General features: G+C 40.3%; 1 protein-coding gene across 1 annotated transcript in view; it reads left to right on the forward strand.

Moving 5' to 3' along the window:
* Window positions 1-23,638, forward strand: part of GARRE1 (granule associated Rac and RHOG effector 1) — a 481,286-nt gene that overhangs the window by 421,916 nt on the left and 35,732 nt on the right. Inside the window, 3 exon segments of the mRNA XM_053701459.1 lie at window positions 2,622-3,622; window positions 5,970-6,132; window positions 23,470-23,607. Coding sequence (XP_053557434.1) covers window positions 2,622-3,622; window positions 5,970-6,132; window positions 23,470-23,607 — 1,302 coding nt within the window.

The raw sequence follows: 23,638 nt of genomic DNA on the forward strand, positions 1-23,638 counted from the left end.
TTCCTAGGATATTGTCTTTTCTACAAGAGGGTTTAGAAAAGGGCTTATCTGCTAGTTCGTTAAAGGGACAGATTTCTGCTCTGTCTATTCTTCTACACAAACGTCTGGCAGAAGTTCCAGACGTTCAGGCCTTTTGTCAGGCTTTGGCTAGGATTAAGCCTGTGTTTAAGACTGTTGCTCCGCCGTGGAGTTTAAACTTAGTTCTTAAAGTTCTTCAAGGTGTTCCGTTTGAACCCCTTCATTCCATTGATATTAAGCTGTTATCTTGGAAAGTTCTGTTTTTGATGGCTATTTCCTCGGCTCGAAGAGTCTCTGAGTTATCTGCCTTACATTGTGATTCTCCTTATCTGATTTTCCATTCAGACAAGGTAGTTCTGCGTATTAAACCTGGGTTCTTACCTAAGGTAGTTTCTAACAGGAATATCAATCAAGAGATTGTTGTTCCATCACTGTGTTCCATGACTCTTGCATAATCTGGACGTAGTCCGTGCCCTGAAGTTCTATTTGCAGGCAACTAAAGATTTTCGTCAAACTTCTTCCCTGTTTGTCGTTTACTCTGGACAGAGGAGAGGTCAAAAAGCTTCGGCTACCTCTCTCTCCTTTTGGCTTCGTAGCATAATACGCTTAGCCTATGAGACTGCTGGACAGCAGCCTCCTGAAAAAATTACAGCTCATTCCACTAGAGCTGTGGCTTCCACCTGGGCCTTTATGAATGAGGCCTCTGTTGAACAGATTTGCAAGGCTGCAACTTGGTCTTCACTTCACTTCACACTTTTTAAAAATTTTACAAATTTGACACTTTTGCTTCTTCGGAGGCTGTTTTTGGGAGAAAGGTTTTACAGGCAGTGGTTCCTTCCGTTTAAAGTTCCTGCCTTGTCCCTCCCATCATCCGTGTACTTTAGCTTTAGCTTTGGTATTGGTATCCCATAAGTAATGGATGACCCGTGGACTGAATACACTTAACAAGAGAAAACATAATTTATGCTTACCTGATAAATTTATTTCTCTTGTAGTGTATTCAGTCCACGGCCCGCCCTGTCTTTTAAGGCAGATCTAAATTTTAATTCAAACTACCACTGCACCCTATGGTTTCTCCTTTCTTGTCTTGTTTCGGTCGAATGACTGGATATGACATGTGAGGGGAGGAGCTATATAGCAGCTCTGCTTGGGTGATCCTCTTGCAACTTTCTGTTGGGAAGGAGATATAATCCCATAAGTAATGGATGACCCGTGGACTGAATACACTACAAGAGAAATAAATTTATCAGGTAAGCATAAATTATGTTTTTTTACCTTAATCTCCAAAACCTTTTTTTTTTTTTTTTTTTCACAGGTTTTGGAGATTTTTTTCACATTGATTATCATTTGCATATTGACTTTCACTTAGCTTTTTCTTATTTTTCTTATTACTTCTTTGGCATTTTTTAAACATTTTTTGGAGTTGATTACAGCATACTTTTCATCTTTTCACATTTTGGAGGATTAACCCCTTCTTTTGGATAAGTTGGATCACTAGTTTTGGAACACCAGGAATACTTTTATTTTGGAACTCTCATTTTTGAACACTTATTTTTGTACACTAGGAATTGTTTTTATTTGTTTCACTTTGGACCTACAGACACTACTAACTCTACTTTGGATTTTATTTATTGCATTGTCATCTAATTTTTAATTTATACTGACTGTATTGTCACCTATCATCACCTTTGCTATTTTTGGATACAATATTTTTGGATACACTTTTTTACACTTTTTACACATTTTATATATAATTTGACATTCTCTACACATTGTACCCAGGGGCACATTACGGATTATTGCCTATACTTGTTTATATTTGTTTTTATCTGTTTCCATCATCCGCATTTTGTTACTGCTCGCATTGCTTTTAATCATTTTAATCATATTATCATTGTATTTCTTTGTAACTTTTTATTATTGCATTAATTTGCATTGTCATTAATCAGTACTATGGATCCATGTACTTTGTTTTAATATGTTTTAATATGTGTTACTAATGCTGGTTCATGTATTATTAAATATATCCCATATTTTAAGCTTATATATTGAAGCCATTTGCTGATATTTCTCAACCTCCCTATCACTTATCCTAGACCTGGCCTACATCCTAGGCGCTCCTTATACATCCCACAAATTTGTTTTTATTTTATGGGTAACTAGAGACCCATTGGTTATAGGAGCTTAGGTCTCTGAGTTAGCGCCGTCAGATAGCATTCTTTTGTGCCCATATAAGTCCAAATTGGTAATTAAATTAAAGATCTGATTGAGTAATAGAGTTTGGGTAATGAGGAAAAATACTTTTTATATACTTTGTTGCAATAGTCTTTTTACACGCTGCTCAATCGTTAGAGAAGTAATAGGCCTTTACTTAGAACCTGGAACAGGTAGTTTATATTTGTTTGTTTATATACTTTGTTTTAATCGAGATATAAATTGAAATGTTAAATAATCAGCAGAATATAAGATCTTGTAGTATATATTTGGCACGTTGCTATTATGTTGGTTGTTCATACTTCACAAATTGAAACCATAAAATAAGATTATTGGTTTACATTTTTGTATTAATTTCTTGTTCTTATCTTTTCGCTTCTGCTTTGCAGGGAGCAGGCACTACCAATTATACAAATTCAGCTGCAGCGTGAAATCTCAGAGTTTGGAAATCAAATTGATCACCCACATGGGAATTGTAGCAAATCCACAGGAGGACTGCAGAAGACCTTTTCTAAATTGACTTCAAGGTTCACAAAGAAAGTTTCGTGTAGTAGCTCAGGTCACAATGGGAGCTATTCTGTCCCACAGACTTCTTCCAAAAATGTCTTAACTACTACTAACTCGGAAGAAAAGGCTAAACACCCCATTAACATGGACTCAAAGTTACAAAGCATCCTCAATATCGGCAATTTTCCCAGATCGACAGACTCTTTGCAAAGTACAAATAGCCAGCTTGCTAATGGTTTTCTTGTCGACAAACGGGAAGATTTTTTTAAAGGAGATGATCTGAAGGATGACAAAGGAATGAATTTACCCACTGACCAAGAAATGCAGGACGTTATTGACTTTTTGTCAGGCTTTAACATGAGTAAATCCCAGCAGACTTCCCCTGTGGTCAAGAGAAGGAACTCTACAACATCAGCTGGAGCTCCAGAGCAGAAACAGGGGACAGTGAAACCACCATCACAGCCTGTATCCCATGCTCCAGTGCATCCTCCCCAGCAGGGATTGCTACAGCAACCACCACAGCTGCAGTTACCACAAAAGCAGCAACTGCAGTACTACCAGCATTTATTTCAGCCAGTTAGTCAGCAACAACAATCCCATGCTCCAGGAAAGTGGTTAAATAGTTCCTCACAGCAGCCAACCCAAGCTGTAGGAAGTGGGTTGTCTCCTCTTAGTCAGATGAATCAATGGAGCAACCAAGGTCTCTCTGATCTTAGTCCTGACTTGTATAGCTTGGGCCTTGTAAGCAGCTTCATGGATAACATGATGTCAGAGATGTTAGGACAGAAACCACAAGGACCAAGGAATAACACCTGGCCGAACCGTGACCAAAGTGAAGGTGTATTTGGGATGCTTGGAGATATTTTGCCTTTTGATCCTGCAGGTGATCTTCTGTTCTGTATTTTAATGTTCAGTGCATTTATATTTTTTGTTATTACTGGTCATGTATTAAGTTTAACATATTGCTCCTTAGTGTGAGCAGCTTCACTGCAGAAGTTACAATGGTGTAAAATGATAGGTAACAAAACTAGCATTAAAACATAAACAACATGCATCAGAAAGATGTTCATTTTAAAGTTGTATTTTCAATCTGTTTCATGTCACAAATGCTATCCTTTAAAATGAATACTTATGTCTGTCTTTAAAGAGCCATCAAAAAGAGCATGTCAAAATATATATATAATAAGCAAACATTCATTTTTTGTTATTCCTACCTGTAAAGTGCACATTTCCACCTCCAGCCTCCCTCGCTAGTCAATTTTTTTTCCTCTCTGCGCAAAAATCCAATAAAAAGTGAAGTCATATGATTCGCTGTATTCTATTAGGTTGTGTTAAGTTAAAAACGCACATGGGCACATCTGCCCTTTTTCCTGGAAACTTTTATTTATCTGGCTGAACGGGGGCAAGCATTGAGTGATAGTGCCTGTTGACCTGTCCGTCATGTAGCTTCCCTCCACCCAATTCTGTGCTGTGTAGAGAGGTCCAACCCACTGTGAACGTCACAGAATTGCGGACTTGGCATTCTTAGTGGGAGGAGGGAAAGTACATCACGGACAGGTTTGAAAAATTATTATATTTATTTAAATTAACATTATTTTTTAAAAACGTTAATGCGAACCTTATTAGCATATCATAAGTAATATACATGAATATATATACCATTTTATATACACATAATTTACCATCACTTTTAAATGCAGAGCTTGGGTAAATGCTAAGTAGGTTGCCATAGCGACTGGAAAATTATTTGGTACCCAGCATTGTCAGTAAACTTGGTATTTGACATCATCTCTAAGCTGTTTCTCCTCTTGGGTTTCTTTAATGTTACTGTTGTGTATAGGGTACTCTGGTTATTCATTGCTCTCCTTATTCCCTTAGTTCTCTGGGTGTTATTGGCTTGACAAAAATGAGATGTCCGGACACTATAGTTCTATTAAATAAGCCCTGTCTTTTCATAGAATGTCCTTAAGCACTGGCATTTTGGACAGGGAGAGGTACAGCAGGTCACAGCTGATCTTCTAGTATTGGTGTGTACCATCATAGTTGTAAATCACTTTTGTCCAGCTCTGCATGTAACTGGGCTACTAAGGCTCATCCTCATATAATATACATGCCATAAAGAATTATTAATTTTTTTAATCTCCTAAATTTTGTTATATTTGTTGATCTCTGGTTGTTAGAAAAGGCATCTCCTTGTTAGAATACGTTTAAATTCTGGCATTAATGTATTTGCATTGTTTTTTGTTTCACTTGAGTGCTCTGTATTTAATAAACATTATTTTACTTGAGTTACACCGATCATATTTATTTTTTCAGAGGATTGTATAAAGTACCTTCAGCTATAAGGCATTTCTTCCCCCCCCCCCAAATACATTCACAAATAATGCATGAGTCAATATTTTTTTACAATTAGTTTTCAGATACGTTTATGGATTCATGGTTATCATTAATTCACATTTACCAAATGCCTGAATTTAAGATTATGTACTTGAGTTGGCAGTATTTTATTTTGCATATTCTTGTACTTCATACATAAACCTTGGAGAAAAAAGGTATCTCCTACTCCAAAAAAGGGGTGACTTTCCCCATGCTTAGATTGCTTAGATAGTGGTGAGTTCCCAGGGCTGTGAGTTTCGCTTTTGGCACTCGATATCCACTTTCGTTTGAGAGTGCATTCCATTACTGTGCTTTGTATGTGTCTAGAAAAATGACATAAGCCTGTTTGGTTAAAAGCTTGCATGTGTGGTTGTAGGTTGGGGACCCAGGGAGGAATAGATCTTGACTTATCACTATTTGGCTAAATGCTGTTTAATTCTTTCATCTTGTTTTTTATCTGTGTAATTTTTCCTACAGACTTGCCTAAATCACTACAAGCAAATGTAGCTAACTAGGAATGCTAGTGAGCACCGCTGTGAATTTTGCTTGTGACATATGGTATGTGTACCCATTCTGATTTGAGAGTGCAGTCCATTTACATGTCTATATACTGTGTGTGTGTGTATGTATGTATGTAGGTATATATATATATATATATATGTGTGTGTGTGTACAGAAATACTTTAGGTTACATTTTACGGTAAACAAGTTATTACAATATACAAGTCAGTCAGCATCTCATTGATGCTAAAAGACAATGAAGCTAAAAAGATTATTTTCAGGGATAATTGCAGTACGAATAGCTGACTGTGTTCGACACTGACAATGGAATTTTATTCTGTTTTTATGTGCAGTTGGCTCAGATCCCGAATTTGCACGTTATGTGGCAGGGGTCAATCAAGCTATGCAACAAAAGCGGCAATCACAGCATGTTCGACGTCCAAGCACCACTCGTAACTGGCCTCACCATGATGATGCTCACAGAACATGGCCATTTCCTGAGTATTTCACTGAAGGGTAAGTGAATATGAAGAAACAATTGTACAGTGTGCAGGCATCAATTATATATATATATATATATATATATATATATATATATATATACATACATACACACACTCTTTGCATGACATTATCAATGACATATATATATATATTTAACAAAAAGTTGTAGTCCTGCCCAGGAGCTAAAATCTTTGCAGCGCCAGAGCAGGGCACAGACAGGATTGTCAGTTGCATGAAGGTACCAATCACTGATTGCTTTGCTGGCTGTGTTTTAATGGACTTTACCTACATGAAAAAAAATTGCATGACGAGCACAGGAATACACCCCTTGAAAAGCCTGGTTGAATCTATATTTCTGGCCTCTTTGTAAAGTTTAAAGGGACAGTCAACACTAGAATTGTTGTTGTTTAAAAAGATAGCAAATCCCTTTATTGCCCATTCCCCAGTTTTGCATAACCAACACAGTTATAATAATACACGTTTTACCTCTGTAATTACCTTATATCTATGCCTCTGCAAACTGCCCCCTTGTTTCAGTTCTTTTGACAGACTTGCATTTTAGCCAATCCGTGCTAACTTCACATGCATGAGCTCAATGTTTTCTACATGACACACATGAACTAACACCCTCTAGTGGTGAAAAACTGTCAAAATGCATTTAGATTAGAGGCGGCCTTCAAGGTCTAAGAAACTAGCATATGAGCCTACCTAAGTTTAAGAATACCAAGAGAACAAAGCTAAATTGGTGATAAAAGTAAATTGGAAAGTTGTTTAAAATTACATGACCTATTTGAATCCTGAAAGTTTATTTTGGACTTGACTATCCCTTTAGGACTAGTTATAGCATTGTCCTGCACATCGAAAGTCTAAAGAAAACTGCCTTGTTCACTACAGGTCTTCTGTCCCTTTGGGGGAAGGGGAAGCATAATTTTTAGTGGGGAATTACAGCTATAGAGAACAAAACAAAGCAATGAATGTACAATTTTCTTCTTAAATGGAAAGAGTCCACAGCTGCATTCATTACTTTTGGGAAATACGAACCTGGCCACCAGGAGGAGGCAAAGACACCCCAGCCAAAGGCTTAAATACTCCTCCCACTCCCCTCATCCCCCAGTCATTCTTTGCCTTTCATCTCAGGAGGTTTGCAGAGACGTGTCAGAATTTTTGTTTTTTGTCTCTTATGGAGGGTAGTACTCTTTGACATGGGACAGGAGTTTTAAGTAAAACTATTAGTAACCCCCGTGAAGGGGAGACCCTTGTGTCACACAAAAGTACCTCCAGTGAAGTAAAGTAAATGAAACAGTTCTGTGCCATATGCACTGCTGTGTCAAGTCACACAAAATCCAATGTTCCCAAAGTCCCCACAGCTCCTTCTTAAACTCTACGGACTTACCCTCTCTTCACGGCCTTCCTGCTGTCGCCCACTGTGAGTTGAACCGTTTGGGAGACCTCTCTCCTAGGCTCTCAGTGTTCCGCCGTAATTCAGCTTGGAATATGTTCCCACAAACTAACAGCCGCGGCATGCAGCTTAGGCGTCTGCCACACAAACTGACTCCGGGGCTCTGAAGAATGACATCGGAAGACGTAGCCGGCTTACGAGGGGGAGGGTTTACCAGGTAAAACGATCATGGGGAGAAGGGAGAAATTGCAGCTGTACTTCACCTCCTTGAATGATTAGACCTCCAGGGATTCACCAACTGCCAAAGCTCCATAGGAATAGGCTCATAGATGCAAAAATTGACCAAAGCTATGAGTACGGCGTTTAGCCGAAACGTGTAAGCTTTGTACACTAAGGGCATGTTTATTTGTCTGTACATGTAACCGCTTTTAAGATACGAATAAAGATTCTGAAGTTTTTAACTGCAGCTCCGGACTTTGTCAATTTTTGACAGGAGTTTTAAGTAGTCCTGTCAGTCTCTCAGTGAGGGCTTGGATGAAAGTCCGGAGATGCAGGAAGTTTCTTTCTGCGAAACCATTCCAACTTATATTAACAGCTCCTCAAGCAATCAGCATTGTTGAACTTTGCTCTGCTGCCTGCTTTCTTCTCTCAAGTCCATGGCGGAGGCGATGCTACTATTCGTCACTATTCCTATTCCATGGCGTTGATTCCGATACGATCGTTTCATTTTACTTTTTCAATGTACTGTTACGTGATGTTTCCCGTGGGGCTAAAGCTCCTCGCGGGTTTAACTTATAACATAAGGGTCTCAGTGAGTCTCTGTTAGATCTTGGAATCCAGGGTTAATATCTCCTGAGCGGGGTTATTGGACAGGGGGGTTTATAATAATGTTTATGTGATTCAACCTGCTTATGTGTCTCTTTAGGCGTTAACCTTCGGGTTGCCTTTTATTTTTTTTGTATCCGATTGATGTCTTTTATTTAGTTTTTTGTTTCCTTTGGGAACCATCTGGGATTGATCGGGGTTTCTCTGAGTCGGTCATAGATACCTTGATTCAGGCTCGAAAGCTTGTCACCAGGAAAATCTATCATAAGATATGGCGTAAATATCTTTTTTGGTGCAAATCCAAAGGTTACTCATGGAGTAAGATCAGGATTCCTAGGATTTTGTCCTTTCTCCAAGAGGGATTGGAGAAAGGATTGTCAGCTAGTTCCTTAAAAGGACATATATCTGCTTTGTCTATTCTATTGCACAAGCGTCTGGCAGATGTCCCAGACGTTCAGGCTTTCTGTCAGGCTTTAGTTAGAATCAAGCCTGTGTTTAAACCCGTTGCTCCGCCATGGAGTCTAAATTTAGTGCTTAAAGTTCTTCAGGGGGTTCCGTTTGAACCCATGCATTCCATAGATATTAAGCTTCTATCTTGGAAAGTTCTGTTTCTAGTTGCTATCTCTTCAGCTTGAAGAGTTTCTGAACTATCTGCATTACTATGTGACTCGCCTTATCTTGTTTTCCATGCTGATAAGGTGGTTTTGCGTACCAAACCTGGGTTCCACCCTAAGGTTGTTACTAACAGGAATATCAATCAGGAAATTGTTGTTCCTTCTTTGTGTCCTAATCCTTCTTCTATGAAGGAACGTCTGTTGCACAACTTGGACGTGGTTCGTGCTTTGAAGTTTTATTTGCAGGCAACCAAAGATTTTCATCAAACATCTTCTTTGTTGTCTATTCTGGAAAGCATAGAGGTCAAAAGGCTACAGCTACCTCTTTCCTTTTGGCTGAAAAGCATCATCCGTTTGGCTTACGAGACTGCTGGACAGCAGCCTCCTGAAAGAATTACAGCTCACTCTACTAGAGCGGTGGCTTCCACATGGGCTTTTAAAAATGATGCTTCTGTTGAACAGATTTGTAAGGCTGCGACTTGGTCTTCGCTTCATACCTTTTCCAAATTTTACAAATTTGATACTTTTGCTTCTTCTGAGGCTATTTTTGGGAGAAAGGTTTTGCAAGCAGTGGTGCCTTCCGTTTAGGTTCCTGTCTTGTCCCTCCCTTCATCCGTGTCCTAAAGCTTTGGTATTGGTATCCCACAAGTAAAAGAAAACAAAATTTATTCTTACCTGATAAATTTTTCTTTTGCGATGTACCGAGTCCAAGGCCCGCCCTGTCTATTCAAGACAGATAGTATTTTTTATTGAAAACTTCAGTCACCTCTGCACCTTTATAGTTTCTCCTTTTTCTTCCTTAGCCTTCGGTCGAATGACTTGGGGGTGGAGTTAAGGGGGGAGCCATATAGACAGCTCTGCTGTGGGTGTGCTCTCTTTGCCACTTCCTGTTAGGAAGGATAATATCCCACAAGTAAGGATGAAACCGTGGACTCGGCACATCGCAAAAGAAAGAAATTTATCAGGTAAGCATAAATTTAGTTTTTTATGCTGATACTAATATTTATATGCAGATAAAATTAAAGGCATTTTTATATATTCATACTATGTATCCACAATTAAGAATCACATTGTAGTCTGCACAAATGCAAAATAAATGTTTTAGAAGTCTTTTTGTTTGTAAAATATGCAGGGTGTTGCCATCATAGGTACATAGATATTTTGCTTTGATAAGTGAGTGCAATATAAAAATTAGCTCCTTCACTTGCATGTTGAAAGGTTAATTGAAAACATAGTTTATGCTTACGTGATTAATTAAATTTTTTTCATGGTAATGAGGGTCCACAATCCATTACTCCTGATGTTACTCTTTCCTGCCACTAGGAGGAGGCAAAGATTACCAAACCCATGAGCTCTAGAAAAACCCTTCCTACCTTACTGGAAACTAGTCTGATGTATAGCCAAGCAAAAAAGGTAGGAAAAGAAGTAAGGGAAAATATATGCAGAAAAATAAAGCAATATCAAGATTACAGGGTGGGGTCTCATGGACTCCTCACTATGAAATAAATGAATATCAGGTAAGCATAAATTGTTTTCTTTTATAGAGGTGGTGAGAGTCCACGAGTAATGGGTAGTGATGCCCAAGCTGTCGAGTCCAGGGGTAATGAGGAATAGGGGCGGAATATAAATATCTTTGTTCACAGTGAAACTAAATCCACAACCCAAATAGTACCCAAAGAGGAAATAGTTATTTCAATTGAATAAATAGTAATATCCTAACAGGCAAAATCAAATTTTAACTGATAAAACTGCCTGAAGGACTTTCCTACCAAAGGCTGCCTCAGAAGAACAAGAAACTGGAAAATGGTAGAATTTAATAAAAGTATGCAAAGAAGACCAAGTAGCTGCGTTGCAAATTTGGTCAACTGAAGCCTCATTCTTAAAAGCCTAGAAAGTGGCAACTGATCTGGTAGGATGAGCAGTAATTAATTTAAGTAGAGGTTGATCTACCTCTAAGTGAGCTTTATGGATCAAATGTTTTAACCAAAGAAACAGCAGAAGCTTTCTGCAATTTCCTGAAAGTTTTTCTGAAATCCTTAGTAACGTCTACATAATACTTAAAAACTCTTACAACATCCAAGTTATGAAGTAGCCTCACTGAAGAACTCTTAGGATTAGGACACAAATGGACATTAATATCCTAACTTATATTATCCCAAGACACAATCTTAGGTAAAAACTCAAATTTGTTCTTCAAAACTGCCTTATCCTGATGAAAAATAAGATGAGGATCACACGAAAGAGCAAATAACTCACTATTCTAGAGCAAGGGACTGCCAAAAGAAACAAAACCTTCCATGAAAGAAGCTTAATATCCATCTTTTACATTGGCTCAAATGGAGGAGCCTGCAAAACCTTTAATTCCAAGGAGGAGAAATTGGTTTAAAATGGCATTGTACACTACAGTTTTCTTTTCATAAATGTTTGGTAGATGTATAAATTTGCTTTTTTAATAACATTGTGCTGATTTTCAGACTCCTTAACAAGCCCCAAAGTATCAGATGTAGACTGAAGTCTACAGACTCCTGCTTGCTCCTGTTTGTGTAATGGGTCTTTTTATATGCAGAGGAGGGTCTGCTCGTCTTGCCTTCTCAGGCCCTTTCAATGGGTGCTTCTAAGTAAGTTTTTAAAAGGTTTTATACTGAAGTTTTAGATCGGTATCTGTGCATATTCTTCTTCACAGTAGTGTCTACTACATGCAGTTATGAGAATTGGTGTATACTGTTCCTTTAATAACATGCTTAATTCTAGTCAAGGCCTGAACAAAACCATGAATGTCTGGAAGATTAGCAATCTACTTGTGGAACAAAGCTGAAAGAGCAGCAATCTGACCTTTCACATAACTGGCAAATAAACCCTTATCTAACCCTCCCTGCAAATACCTAGAAATTCTAAAAGAATACCAGGAAAAACCATGATCTGTACACCAAGAAATAAAGACCTTTCAGACCTTATGATAAATCTTCCAGGTCACAGGCTTGTGGGCCTGTATCAAAGTCTCAGTATCAGAATCAGAAAAACCTCCCTGCCTAAGAACTAACCGTTCAGTCTTTATGCCATCAAGCTTAGAGATTTGAGACCCTGGTGGAAAAACTGACCTGGAAACAGAAGTTCCGGACGCAGAGAAAGTGATCATGGAGGGCAACTGGACATTTGAATCAAATCTGCATATCAGACCCGGCAAGGCCAAGCCTGAGCAAACAGAATTACTGATGGTTTCTCTTGTCTGATTTTGAAAATCCCTCTGGGAAGAACCATGGTGAGACCTTGCATAGTACCTGGGAAGTTTGTGGTCAAACTGAGGCCATCAGATCTATTTCTGAGAGACCTCAAAGATGTGCTATCTGATTGAAAATATCCAGATGGAAAGACCACTCCCCTGAATGCAAGGACTGACTGAGAAAACTTGCTTCTCCGTTGTTTACTTCTGGAATATGAACTGTAGAAATCAGACAACAATTTGCTTCTGCTCAGGAAAGAATTTGAAACACTTTCTTCATGGCTAGGAAACTGTGTGTTCCCCCATGGTTGATGTATGCCACTACTGTGATATTGTCTGTCTTAAAAGTTAGATAAGAGCCCCTTCTCAACAAAGGCCAACTCTGAAGGGCTCTGAAAATTGCACAGAGTTCTAGAACATGTATTGGCCAAACCCCTTGTGCCCTATAAGACCCCCAGACGACCTTCAACCTGAAAGACTTGCAGTTGTAGTGATCACAGTCCAAAGAGGAGAAGCAAAAGAAGCCCCCTGCATAATAAGTTGATGATTCAGCCACAAAGACAGGGACTTACTTATTTTGCTATCTAGATAAATCATTTGATACAGCTGAGTAAGATCCCTGCACCATTGCTGAACATACAAATCTGAAGAGGACTTGTGCAAGCAAACAAATGGAATAGGATTTGATGAAGCAATCATGAGACCTAACACCTCCATGCAAAGAGCATCTGAGGGAAAAGAAAGAGACTTAAGGTTTAGACAAGCTGATGCGATATTCAACCTTCTTTGATCTGTCCAAGAAAGTCTCATGTAAACAATCTATCTGAACCTCCAGAAAAACAACTCATGTCTGTGGAAAGAGAGAACTATTTGGATCTTCCAACCCTGTTGTTGAAGAAACAACCATCTGCTGGTGTTAGATTCTATTAAATGTAAAGATGGAGCTTGAACCAAGATATCGTCCTGGTAAGATGCAATACCCTGATCAAAGATAAAATGGTACCCAGAACCTTTGAGGATATTCTGGGAGCTGTAGCCGGACCAAACGTTAGAGAAACAAGCTGAAAGTAGGAACTGTGAGAAACTTGTTCAGAGCTTTTAGATCCAGAACTGGCCTGGAATTCCTTCCTGCTTTGGAACAATAAAGAGATTTGAATAAAACCCCATCCTGTGTTCCAATAAAGGAATAGGAACAATCACTCCCATAGATTCTAGATCCAAAACTGACTGAAAAAAAGCCTGAGCCTTCACTATATTTCTCTTGTTAAGTGTATCCAGTCCACGGATCATGCATTACTTGTGGGATATTCTCCTTCCCAACAGGAAGTTGCAAGAGGATCACCCACAGCAGAGCTGCTATATAGCTCCTCCCCTCACTGCCATATCCAGTCATTCTCTTGCAACTCTCAACTAAGATGGAGGTCGTAAGAGGACTGTGGTGTTTTATACTTAGTTTATTTCTTCAATCAAAAGTTTGTTATTTTGAAATGGTACCGGAGTGTACTGTTTATCTTAGGCAGTATTTAGAAGAAGAATCTGCCTGCGTTTTCTATGATCTTAGCAGAAGTAACTAAGATCCTTTGCTGTTCTCACATATTCTGAGGAGTGAGGTAACTTCAGAGGGGGAATAGCGTGCAGGTTTTCCTGTAATAAGGTATGTGCAGTTAAAATATTTTTCTAGGGATGGAATTTGCTAGAAAATGCTGCTGATACCGAAGTAATGTAAGTAAAGCCTTAAATGCAGTGATAGCGACTGGTATCAGGCTTATTAATAGAGATACATACTCTTATAAAAGTGTATTTTAAAACGTTTGCTGGCATGTTTAATCGTTTTTTACATATGTTTGGTGATAAAACTTATTGGGGCCTAGTTTTTTCCACATGGCTGGCTTGAATTTTGCATAGAAACAGTTCCTGGAGGCTTTCCACTGTTGTAATATGAGTGGGAGGGGCCTATTTTGGCGTTTTTTTTGCACAGCAAAAATTACAGACACAGACATCCAGCTTCTTCCTGCATGATCCAGGACTTCTCTGAAGGGCTCAAAAGGCTTCAAAAGTCGTATTGAGGGAGGTAAAAAGCCACAGTAGAGCTGTGGCAGTTGTTGTGACTGTTTAAAAAACGTTTTTGTCATTTGTTATTCCGTTTTTGGTATTAAGGGGTTAATCATCCATTTGCAAGTGGGTGCAATGCTCTGCTAACTTATTACATACACTGTAAAAATTTCGTTAGTGTAACTGCATTTTTTCACTGTTATTTCAAAATTTGAGAAAATTTGTGTTTCTTAAAGGCGCAGTAACGTTTTTTTATATTGCTTGTAAACTTGTTTTAAAGTGTTTTCCAAGCTTGCTAGTCTCATTGCTAGTCTGTTTAAACATGTCTGACACAGAGGAACCTACTTGTTCATTATGTTTGAAAGCCATGGTGGAGCCCCATAGGAGAATGTGTACTAAATGTATTGATTTCACCTTAAACAGTAAAGATCAGTCTTTATCTATAAAAAAATTATCACCAGAGGGTTCTGTCGAGGGGGAAGTTATGCCGACTAACTCTCCCCATGTGTCAGACCCTTCGCCACGCACGCTAATATGGCGCCAATTACATCAGGGACGCCCATAGCGATTACCTTGCAGGACATGGCTGTAATCATGAATAATACCCTGTCAGAGGTATTATCTAGATTGCCTGAATTAAGAGGCAAGCGCGATAGCTCTGGGGTTAGGAGAGATACAGAGCGCGCAAATGCTGTTAGAGCCATGTCTGATACTGCGTCACAGTATGCAGAACATGAGGACGGAGAGCTTCAGTCTGTGGATGACATCTCTGACTCGGGGAAACCTGATTCAGAGATTTCTAATTTTAAATTTAAGCTTGAGAACCTCCGTGTATTGCTTGGGGAGGTATTAGCTGCTCTGAATGACTGTAACACAGTTGCAATTCCAGAGAAATTGTGTAGGCTGGATAGATACTATGCGGTCCTGGTGTGTACTGACGTTTTTCCTATACCTAAAAGGCTTACAGAAATTATTAGCAAGGAGTGGGATAGACCCGGTGTGCCCTTTTCCACACCTCCTATATTTAGAAAAATGTTTCCAATAGACGCCACTACATGGGACTTATGGCAGACGGTCCCTAAGGTGGAGGGAGCAGTTTCTACTTTAGCAAAGCGTACCACTATCCCGGTTGAGGACAGTTGTGCTTTTTCAGATCCAATGGATAAAAAATTGGAGGGTTACCTTAAGAAAATGTTTATTCAACAAGGTTTTATTTTACAGCCCCTTGCATGCATTGCGCCTGTCACTGCTGCGGCGGCATTCTGGTTTGAGGCCCTGGAAGAGGCCATCCAGACAGCTCCATTGATTGAAATTATTGACAAGCTTAGAACGCTTAAGCTAGCTAACTCATTTGTTGCTGATGCCATTGTTCATTTGACTAAACTAACGGCTAAGAATTCCGGATTCGCCATCCAGGCACGTAGGGCGCTATGGCTTAAATCCTGGTCAGCTGACGTGACTTCAAAGTCTAAATTACTCAACATTCCTTTCAAGGGGCAGACCTTATTCGGGCCTGGCTTGAAGGAAATTATTGCTGACATTACTGGAGGCAAGGGTCATACCCTTCCTCAGGACAGGGCCAAATCAAAGGCCAAACAGTCTAATTTTCGTGCCTTTCGAAATTTCAAGGCAGGAGCAGCATCAACTTCCTCCGCTTCAAAACAAGAGGGAACTGTTGCTCATTCCAGACAGGCCTGGAAACCTAACCAGTCCTGGAACAAGGGCAAGCAGGCCAGAAAGCCTGCTGCTGCCCCCAAGACAGCATGAAGGAATGGCCCCCTATCCGGAAACTGATCTAGTGGGGGGCAGACTTTCTCTCTTCGCCCAGGCGTGGGCAAGAGATGTTCAGGATCCCTGGGCGTTGGAGATCATATCTCAGGGATATCTTCTGGACTTCAAAGCTTCTCCTCCACAAGGGAGATTTCATCTTTCAAGGTTATCAGCAAACCAGATAAAGAAAGAGGCATTCCTAAGCTGTGTGCAAGACCTCCTAGTAATGGGAGTGACCCATCCAGTTCCGCGGACGGAACAAGGACAGGGATTTTATTCAAATCTGTTTGTATTTCCCAAGAAAGAGGGAACCTTCAGACCAATCTTGAATCTAAAGATCTTAAACAAATTCCTCAGAGTTCCATCATTCAAAATGGAAACTATTCGGACCATCCTACCCATGATCCAAGAGGGTCAGTACATGAACACAGTGGACTTAAAGGATGCCTACCTTCACATACCGATTCACAAAGATCATCATCGGTTCTTAAGGTTTGCCTTTCTAGACAGGCATTACCAATTTGTAGCTCTTCCCTTCGGGTTGGCCACTGCCCCGAGAATTTTTACAAAGGTTCTGGGCTCACTTCTGGCGGTTCTAAGACCGCGAGGCATAGCGGTGGCTCCGTATCTGGATGACATCCTGATACAGGCATCAAGCTTTCAAATGGCCAAGTCTCATACAGAGATAGTTCTGGCATTTCTGAGGTTGCATGGGTGGAAAATGACACACAAAGAAGTAGAGATGTGTATATGTAAATACACAACAATTAGTAGTGTGTGAATGTTCACATACACACAACTCTTGATCACAAAAAACAAAACAATAGTGTGTCTATATAGGATTATGATACTAAATGATAATGCGTGAATAGTTGTATTAATATCCCTACTGGGATATCAATATACTGACAAGATAATTAATTGATAATAAAAATACAAATCTAGTGAATGTATGGTCTGTAATTCAAAACACAGATTTGGTCTCAACTAGAGATGTTAATGTAATAAAATGAGATGAAATGTCCACACTGGGTAGATGATGTTGCAGGTCTAGGCAGCTATCTGTAGGGTATCAAGGCCACGATCCAAAATCAGCAATCTGTAGACAATAAAAGAACACAGAAGCACCACATGGCCCAATATTGTTTGGTAACAAATTAAATGAAGTTTTAAATAGATACTCACATTTGGTGCGGCACCCCTAATGGTGCAGATAAGAAGGTGACAAACGTTTGTGTGTTCTGGGTGAAACTTTTTTTTTACGGGAATGTTTGCTTGAGGGGTCACTTGGGTTTTCAAACTTAGTTGGCTAGATTTGTGTAGGCCCCAGCAACAGCGAGTGAGGTGGGCGGGGCCTATTTTTGCGTCTCAGTTGCGCACTTAACAATTCAGACAAGCAGCAAGCAACTTCTCCTGAGCTCCTGGTAGTCTTCTGAGGGCCAATTTGAAGTTTTAACCCCAGATTATGGTTCCTAAGAGCAGGTAGGGCCACAGCAGAGCTGTGGCAAGGTGCTAATAGGGGTTTTTACCGGTTTTTAGGCTAATTTCAATCCGGTTTTGTCATTTGTGGGGTTATTGTTTCTTTACTTGTGGTGCAATCCTTCTAAGGCTTACTGGGTACACTGTAAAAATTTCAGAAAATTTGAAGCATTTTTACCCTATTTTGCAGTTTGTGTATGCCTTTTTTTCTCTTAAAGGCACAGTACCGTTTTTGCAAAGTGTGTTTTTTTTCATTAAAGTGTTTTCCAAGCTTGCTTGCTTTATTACTAGTCTGTTAAACATGTCTGACACTGAGGAAACTCATTGTTCAATTTGTTTAGAAGCCATTGTGGAATCCCCTCTTAGAATGTGTCCCACTTGTACTGATATGTCTATAAATTGCAAACAGCATATTTTGACTTATAAAAATTTGGCATTAAATGATTCTCAGACAGAAGGAAGTCAGGTTTTGCCATCTAGTTCTCCCCAAGTGTCACAACCGGTTACGCCCGCACAAGTGACGCCAAGTACTTCTAGTGCGTCTAATTCTTTCACCTTGCAAGATATGGCTTCAGTTATGAATACTACACTCACAGAGGTTTTATCTAAACTGCCTGGGTTGCAAGGGAAGCGCAGTAGCTCTGGGTTAAGAACAAATACTGAGCATTCTGACGCTTTAGTAGCCGTATCCGATATCCCCTCACAGTGTTCTGAGGTAGGGATGAGGGATTTGCTGTCTGAGGGAGAGATTTCTGATTCAGGAAACAAGTTCCCTCAGACAGATTCAGATATGACGGCATTTAAATTTAAGCTAGAGCACCTCCGCTTATTGCTCAGGGAGGTTTTAGCTACTCTGGATGATTGTGACCCTATTGTAGTTCCAGAGACATTGTGTAAAATGGACAAATATTTAGAGGTTCCTGTTTACACTGATGTTTTTCCGGTCCCTAAGAGGATTTCGGACATTGTTACTAAGGAGTGGGATAGACCAGGTATTCCGTTCGCTCCCCCTCCTGTTTTTAAGAAAATGTTCCCTATTTCTGACACCATAAAGGACTCATGGCAGATGGTTCCTAAGGTGGAGGGAGCTGTTTCTACTCTGGCTATGCGTACAACTATACCTATTGAAGACAGTTGTGCTTTCATTGATCCTATGGATAAAAAATTAGAGGGTCTTCTAAAGAAAATTTTTGTTCATCAAGGTTTTCTTCTTCAACCTATAGCATGCATTATTCCTGTAACCACTGCAGCTGCCTTTTGGTTTGAGGCTCTGGAAAAGGCTCTTCAGATGGAGACCCCACTAGATGATATTTTGGACAGAATTAAGGCTCTTAAGCTGGCTAATTCTTTTATTACAGATGCTACTTTTCATCTTGCTAAGTTAGCGGCAAAGAATTCAGGTTTTGCCATTTTAGCGCGTAGAGGGTTATGGCTTAAGTCCTGGTCAGCTGATGTGTCATCTAAATCTAAGCTTTTGTCCATTCCTTTCAAAGGTAAGACCTTATTCGGGCCTGCACTGAAAGAGATCATTTCTGACATTACTGGAGGGAAGGGTCATACCCTCCCTCAGGATAAGTCAAATAAGACAAGGACCAACAAAATAATTTTCGTTCCTTTTGAAACTTCAGGAGTGGTCCCACTTCCTCTTCCTCTGCTGCAAAGCAAGAGGGAAACTTTGCTCAATCCAAGCCAACCTGGAGACCTAATCAGGCTTGGAACAAGTGTAAACAGGCCAAAAAGCCCGCAGCTGCCTCTAGGACAGCATGAAGGGGTAGCCTCCAATCCGGGACCGGATCTAGTAGGGGGCAGACTCTCTCTCTCTTTGCTCAGGCCTGGGCAAGAGACGTTCAGGATTCCTGGGCAGTAGAAATTGTAACCCAGGGATTCCTTCTAGAGTTCAAGGACTCCCATCCAAGGGGGAGGTTCCATCTTTCTCAATTGTCTGTAAACCAGACAAAAGGAGAGGCGTTCTTACGCTGTGTAGAAGACCTTTTTACCATGGGAGTGATCTGCCCTGTTCCAAAAGTGGAACAAGGACAGGGTTTCTACTTCAATCTGTTTATTGTTCCCAAAAAGAAGGGAACATTCAGACCAATTCTAGATCTCAAGATCCTAAACCAGTTCCTAAGAGTCCCATCCTTCAAGATGGAGACCATTCGGACTATCTTACCATTGATCCAGGAGGGTCAATATATGACCACCATGGATTTAAAGGATGCGTATCTACACATTCCTATCCACAAAGATCATCACCAGTTCCTCAGGTTCGCCTTTCTGGACAAGCATGGATCAGTTTGTGGCTCTTCCTTTCGGATTGGCCACGGCACCACGTATCTTCACGAAGGTGCTAGGGTCCCTTCTGGCGGTTCTAAGGCCACGGAGCATAGCGGTGGCGCCTTATCTAGACGACATTCTGATTCAAGCGTCGACCTTCCAATTAGCCAGGTCTCACACAGACTTAGTGTTGGCCTTTCTAAGATCTCACGGGTGGAAGGTGAACGTAAAAGAGAGTTCTCTTTCCCCCCTCACAAGAGTCTCATTTCTAGGGACTCTGATAGACTCTGTGGACATGAAAATATTTCTGATGGAGGTCAGGAAATCAAAGATTTTGTCCACCTGCCGAGCTCTTCACTCCATTCCTCGGCCGTCAGTGGCTCAGTGTATGGAGGTGATCGGTCTAATGGTAGCGGCAATGGACATAGTTCCGTTTGCTCGCTTGCATCTCAGACCACTGCAACTATGCATGCTCAATCAGTTGAATGGGGATTATGTGGATTTATCTCCTCAGATAAATCTGGATCAAGAGTCCAGAGACTCTCTTCTTTGGTGGTTGTCACAGGATCATCTGTCCCAGGGAATGTGTTTCCGCAGGCCAGAATGAGTTATATTGACAACAGACGCCAGCCTTCTGGGCTGGGGTGCAGTCTGGAATTCCCTAAAGGCTCAGGGGTTTGTGGACTCGGGAGGAGACTCTCCTTCCGATAAATATTCTGGAATTAAGAGCGATTTTCAATTCTCTCCAGGCATGGCCTCAGCTGGCTTCGGCCAGATTCATCAGGTTTCAGTCAGACAACATCACGACTGTGGCTTATATCAATCATCAGGGCGGAACAAGGAGTTCCTTAGCGATGATAGAGGTCTCAAAGATAATCCAATGGGCAGAGGCTCATTCTTGCAATCTGTCAGCGATTTATATCCCAGGTGTAGAGAACTGGGAGGCAGACTTTTTAAGTCGTCAGACTTTTTATCCGGGGGATTGAGAACTCCATCCGGAGGTGTTTGCTCAACTGGTTCAGCTATGGGGCACACCAGAATTGGATCTGATGGTGTCTCGTCAGAACGCCAAACTTCCTCGTTACGGCTCCAAGTCAAGGGATCCTCAGGCAGTACTGATAGATGCTCTAGCAGTACCCTGGTCGTTCAACCTGGCTTATGTGTTTCCACCGTTCCCTCTCCTTCCACGTCTGATTGCCAGAATCAAACAGGAGAGAGCATCAGTGATTTTGATAGCGCCTGCGTGGCCACGCAGGACTTAGTATGCAGACCTGGTGGACATGTCATCTCTTCCGCCATGGTCTCTGCTGCTGAGACAGGACCTTCTGATTCAAGGTCCTTTCAAGCATCCAAATCTAATTTCTCTGCAACTGACTGCTTGGAGATTGAACGCTTGATTCTATCAAAGCGGGGTTTCTCTGAGTCAGTCATAAATACCTTGATTAAGGGCTCGTAAGCCTGTTACCAGGAAAATCATTTTTGGTGCGAATCCAAAGGCTTCTCCTGGAGTAAAATCAGGATTCCTAGGATTTTGTCTTTTCTCCAAGTGGGATTGTCAGCTAGTTCTTTAAAGGGACAGATATCTGCTCTGTCTATTTTGTTGCACAAGCATCTGGCAGATGTTCCAGACATTCGGGTTTTTTGTCAGGCTTTAGCTAGAATTAAGCCTGTGTTTAAATCTGTTGCTCCGCCATGGAGTCTTAATTTAGTTCTTAGAGTTCTGCAGGGGGTTCCGTTTGAACCCATGCATTCCATAGAGATTAAGCTTTTATCTTGGAAAGTTTTGTTCCTAGTTGCTATCTCTTCAGCTCGAAGAGTTTCTGAACTTTCTGCTTTACAATGTGACTTGCCTTATCTTGTGTTCCATGCTGATAAGGTGGTTTTACGCACTAAGCCTGGGTTCCTACCTAAGGTTGTTACTAACAGGAATATCAATCAGGAAATTGTTGTTCCTTCTCTGTGTCCTAATCCTTCTTGTAAGAAGGAACGTCTGTTGCACAACTTGGACGTAGTTCGTGCTTTGAAATTTTACTTGCAGGCAACCAAAGATTTTCGTCAATCTTCTTCTGTGTTTGTTGTCTATTCTGGAAAGCGTAAGGGTCAAAAGGCTATGGCAACTTCTCTTTCCTTTTGGCTGAAATGCATCATCCGTTTGGCTTATGAGACTGCTGGACAGCAGCCTCCTGAAAGGATTACAGCTCATTCTACTAGAGCGGTAGCTTCCACATGGGCTTTTAAAAATGATGCTTCTGTTGAACAGATTTGTAAGGCTGCGACTTGGTCTTCGCTTCATACCTTTTCAAAATTTTACAAATTTGATACTTTTGCTTCTTCGGAGGCTATTTTTGGGAGAAAGGTTTTGCAAGCAGTGGTGTCTTCTGTTTAGGTTTCTGTCTTGTCCCTCCCTGCATCTGTGTCCTAAAGCTTTGGTATTGGTATCCCACAAGTAAGGATGAAACCGTGGACTCGGTACATCATGCAAAAGAAAACAAAATTTATGCTTACCTGATAAATTTCTTTCTTTTGCGATGTACCAAGTCCACGGCCCGCCCTGTCTATTCAAGACAGATGGTATTTTTGTTTATAAACTTCAGTCACCTCTGCACCTTATAGTTTCTCCTTTTTCTTCCTAAGCCTTCGGTCGAATGACTGGGGCGTGGAGTTAAGGGGGGAGCTATATAGGCAGCTCTGCTGTGGTGCTCTCTTTGCCACTTCCTGTTAGGAAGGAGAATATCCCACAAGTAAGGATGAATCTGTGGACTTGGTACATCGCAAAAGAAAGAAATTTATCAGGTAAGCATAAATTTTGTTTTCTATACTTTAAACATGACCTGTTTTCTTTAAAGGTATACTAAACAATTTGTGTGAAAATTGTTATTTGTCCCACGCTCCCTAGAGAGGCCAAAAAACAAACAAAATCTGTAACCTTAATTTTTAAAATGCTGCAAATTTGCAGGTTAAACAATTTGTTGTGTTTTTTTTTTTTTTTTTTTTTTGCCCTTCTGTGGGTCAAAAAACCGTTTTTACCAAAGATAGACAGAATGACAAGTATTACTGACAATTTCTTTTATGACTCAGAACATACAACTTTCCATTGTATTTCTATTATTAAAATTGCTTTATTCTCTTGGTATCCTTTGTTGAAGGACCAGCAATGCACAACTGTGTATACTCTGAACACATCAGGTGAGCCAAGAGGCATATATGTGCAGCCACCTCTCAGCAGTTAGCTGCCAGTAGTGCATTACTGCTCCTGAGCCTACCGGGGTATGCTTTTCAACCAAGGATATCAAGAGAAGGAAGAAAATTAGATATTAAAAGTACATTGGAAAGTTGTTTAAATTTTAAATATCTAATTTTATACCTGATTTGCTCTATCTGAATCATGAAATAAAATGTTTGAGTTCCATGTGCCTTTAAAGACAGTTTGGTTTTTGGCCCCACAAACTGAGCTTTTCATCAGTGGACAGAGCCTACAGTATTTTTGATACATTAGTAAACCAGACATAATTTAAAATTATGCAGTTAGAATATCTGAATTGGGAGCGTGGTTTTCAGTCGCCTGGGTATGTGTGGGTGTAAGAAATATTGTTTGATAGTTTAATATAATTTTAATTCAAGCTACCTGAATTGTTTTGTTTCTTTGAAAGCATCATTTATATGCTTTCTGTAAGTGTAAATTCTGTTACTAATAAATATTAAAATCTCTCTTCTAGTGATGTCATGAACACCAGCTGGTCAGGTACTCAGGGAGACTCTGCCAGCTCGAGTGACGAGACCTCATCAGCTAATGGAGACAGCCTGTTCTCTATGTTCTCAGGGCCAGATCTTGTTGCTGCTGTAAAGCAGAGAAGGTAAATGAGTAAAGCCTATGTTTAAAAATTC

Source organism: Bombina bombina, chromosome 1 (assembly GCF_027579735.1).
Source record: "Bombina bombina isolate aBomBom1 chromosome 1, aBomBom1.pri, whole genome shotgun sequence".
Lineage (NCBI taxonomy): Eukaryota > Metazoa > Chordata > Amphibia > Anura > Bombinatoridae > Bombina > Bombina bombina.